The following is a 2,500-nucleotide window of genomic DNA, read 5'->3' as shown; positions in this document are numbered from 1 at the left end:
TCTTCCTATGGCGTTATGATCCAGTGTGGTACCATCGGGTCTCAGGAAATCATCCAATGGGTCATCATTCCAGGTGCCTAAAAGGCCTTTTGTGCAATTTTTAAATGACACAGGAGCAGCAAAGACAATGGAGAGTGACTCTTGTACCTCCGTCACTGTCACAGATATCCCAGACGGAAATGTCACAAGGAAGGAATTGTTTTTGGGACGTGATACTGCTACAGAGCCATTCAGGTTCACACTGACGTTGGTTAAACTGTCGAAACCTTGAAGTACTTCTCCATCGACCAACACCTTTAAACCTCCTAAAAGTGAAAAACCCGCGCATGAAAGATTAAAGGAAAAAGTAATGTTAAAGTAATGCTCAGTTACAAAATAATTAATTTATCAACTAATGAATTACCTGATCAATCTGTCAATTAATTATACCCTGCATGGTGCATCGACACTAACCTCCGTCCTTCAGTGCCACTTGTACAGCGCTTGTGTTCACTTCTTTCGCTACTGCTGCGGCAAAAACGGTTGCTGTTCCTCCTCCTTTGGCAAGTTTTGTTCGGGCTTGTAACTCAAAGTGTCCATTTTTCGCGTTGACCATTGTATACTCTCCAAGACCATTGAAGGTGTAGTTTCCACCATCTAGGGTGACGAAATGAGGATCACCCCATAACCAGCCTATGGAAAATAACATACCCATGTCACTTGAAATCGCTATTGAAATATCGATATTGTTTTCAGTGTCAGTAAAATTTGAAAGATTACAAACATTTGACTATAAGGGATGGGTCCCCAAGGGTTGGCCAGCGCGCAGGACGTCTACTACCTCCGCGTGAAATGAAAGAGTAGAGGTCTACACGCAGGCTACTAAGGGCCCTCGAGTTTGGAAAAACACTGCCCATGTATTTATTCGACTGAGGGTATATAATAATATTTTTTGTACAAAGGAGGAAAATAATTTCAGTGAAGACACTCTAAGCATGAACACTTAACATTTTTTTGTGTGCATTTTTTCTTATTAGTTGTCTAATAAAGGCTAATTTTCTCTAGAGACTGAGTAGTAATCAGAGTCGTAATCAGAAGCGTAGAACGATACGATCTAGTGAAAATCAAACCGACGGAGTCTGAAGCACAACACTCATTCCGCTTATGACTCCGTCACTTACGATCTACTGAAAACTAGATTGTCGGAATCGGAGGCAGAAGCGGAATACTATGCAGCTGTTTCGAGAAAGATTGTCGAAAAGTAGCATTAAAGCGTACGCGACAATGCCGAAAGGAATTGTGGTAAAGTGTCAGTTTGAGTCAACGAAAACATGACGGCAATGCTATCAAAAACGTCACCTAGAAATACATGCTCGTGTTATGTTACTGACATTGAGATATGAGAGAGTTTCAAAATTCAGTCAAATGATCCAGGCCATGAATTAGTAACGAAGGGTTAGGATTCACAGAGAAAGTAAGAACCTGACGACTTTAACCTTACTTATTTTATGTCATGATTCGCAGAGAAAGTTTGAAAAATGTACCAAAAAACCGTGGCGCACGTGTAGAGCCATCGTTTTTTCTAATCAACCCTTTTGTTTTTGGACGTGTTTGGGTAGCGTGATGGCTGGAGAGAGCTTCAACCTAAGTCTGTTCCTACTGCCACTTCGTTAACGCTATATCCTAAGAACTGTTTCATCCAAATAGCTCGCCATCGTAAGTCTTCACTGTACGGTTGTGGCATCTTCGATTCTGGGCGTTCACTACATATTGAATACTGGCCCATACTACCTTTCGGCATTTTCGCAAATGCTCTTACGCTTCTTTTGGACAACCTTTCTTGAAACAGCTGTGTAATAAAACAATCACAGTGTTTGATTCCGGGCGTTGTGATTGGTTGGCTCTTCCACTTCTGCTTCCGACATCCGGACGATCTAGTTTTCACTGGATTATAAGCGACGGAGTCATAAGCGGAATCGGAAGAAATGAAGACGTTCTGATTTTTCCAACTCCGATTCCGTTGAGCTTATGACTGCCTGCGACTCTGATTTTCGATTTTCACTGGATCGTAAGCTCTCTTACGACTCCAACTACGACTCTGACTCTGACTCCGTCGCTAGTGAAAACCACCCTTAAGGCCTCTTCACAAGCAGAAGGATTCATTTTGACTTATTTATTCATCAATTTCTAATTTCTTTATTTTTATGGTGTAAATACGCTTGTCTTTTTTTTTTTGTCGACTCAAGAGCCCTCATTAAGTGTTCTTCAAATTTTGGCCTCATAACGTTCGAAGAGGGCATACTAATTTATCTTTCCACTGTCCAGGGTCCGAAATTGCGCCTTCCTGGTGACCAGAATTTCACAACTGGTCGCCAGTGGGCGGCCTATTATTAAGGACGAGGCCTACTAAGTCAAAGGTATTTTTGCGCGGCTTACTGAATATGCGAGAAAAGCAGATCTTAACAAGTATTATTGAAATCCAAAAAGAAAATTGGGGGTACCACGAATTTTTTGAAGATAA

General features: G+C 41.4%; 1 protein-coding gene across 1 annotated transcript in view; it reads right to left on the bottom strand.

The window, feature by feature from the left end:
- LOC138058015 (mucin-like protein) overlaps positions 1–2,500 on the bottom strand; it is a 28,661-nt gene that overhangs the window by 23,248 nt on the left and 2,913 nt on the right. The window contains exons 5-6 of the mRNA XM_068903912.1: positions 454–672; positions 1–305 (exon numbers count right to left, since the gene is read on the bottom strand). The exon at positions 1–305 is cut by the window's left edge and continues 28 nt beyond it. Coding sequence (XP_068760013.1) covers positions 1–305; positions 454–672 — 524 coding nt within the window. The remainder of the gene's footprint in view (positions 306–453; positions 673–2,500) is intronic.

This window comes from Montipora capricornis, chromosome 7 (genome assembly GCF_036669925.1).
Source record: "Montipora capricornis isolate CH-2021 chromosome 7, ASM3666992v2, whole genome shotgun sequence".
In the NCBI taxonomy this organism is placed as follows: domain Eukaryota; kingdom Metazoa; phylum Cnidaria; class Anthozoa; order Scleractinia; family Acroporidae; genus Montipora; species Montipora capricornis.
This window is presented reverse-complemented; position numbering and strand designations above follow the sequence as displayed.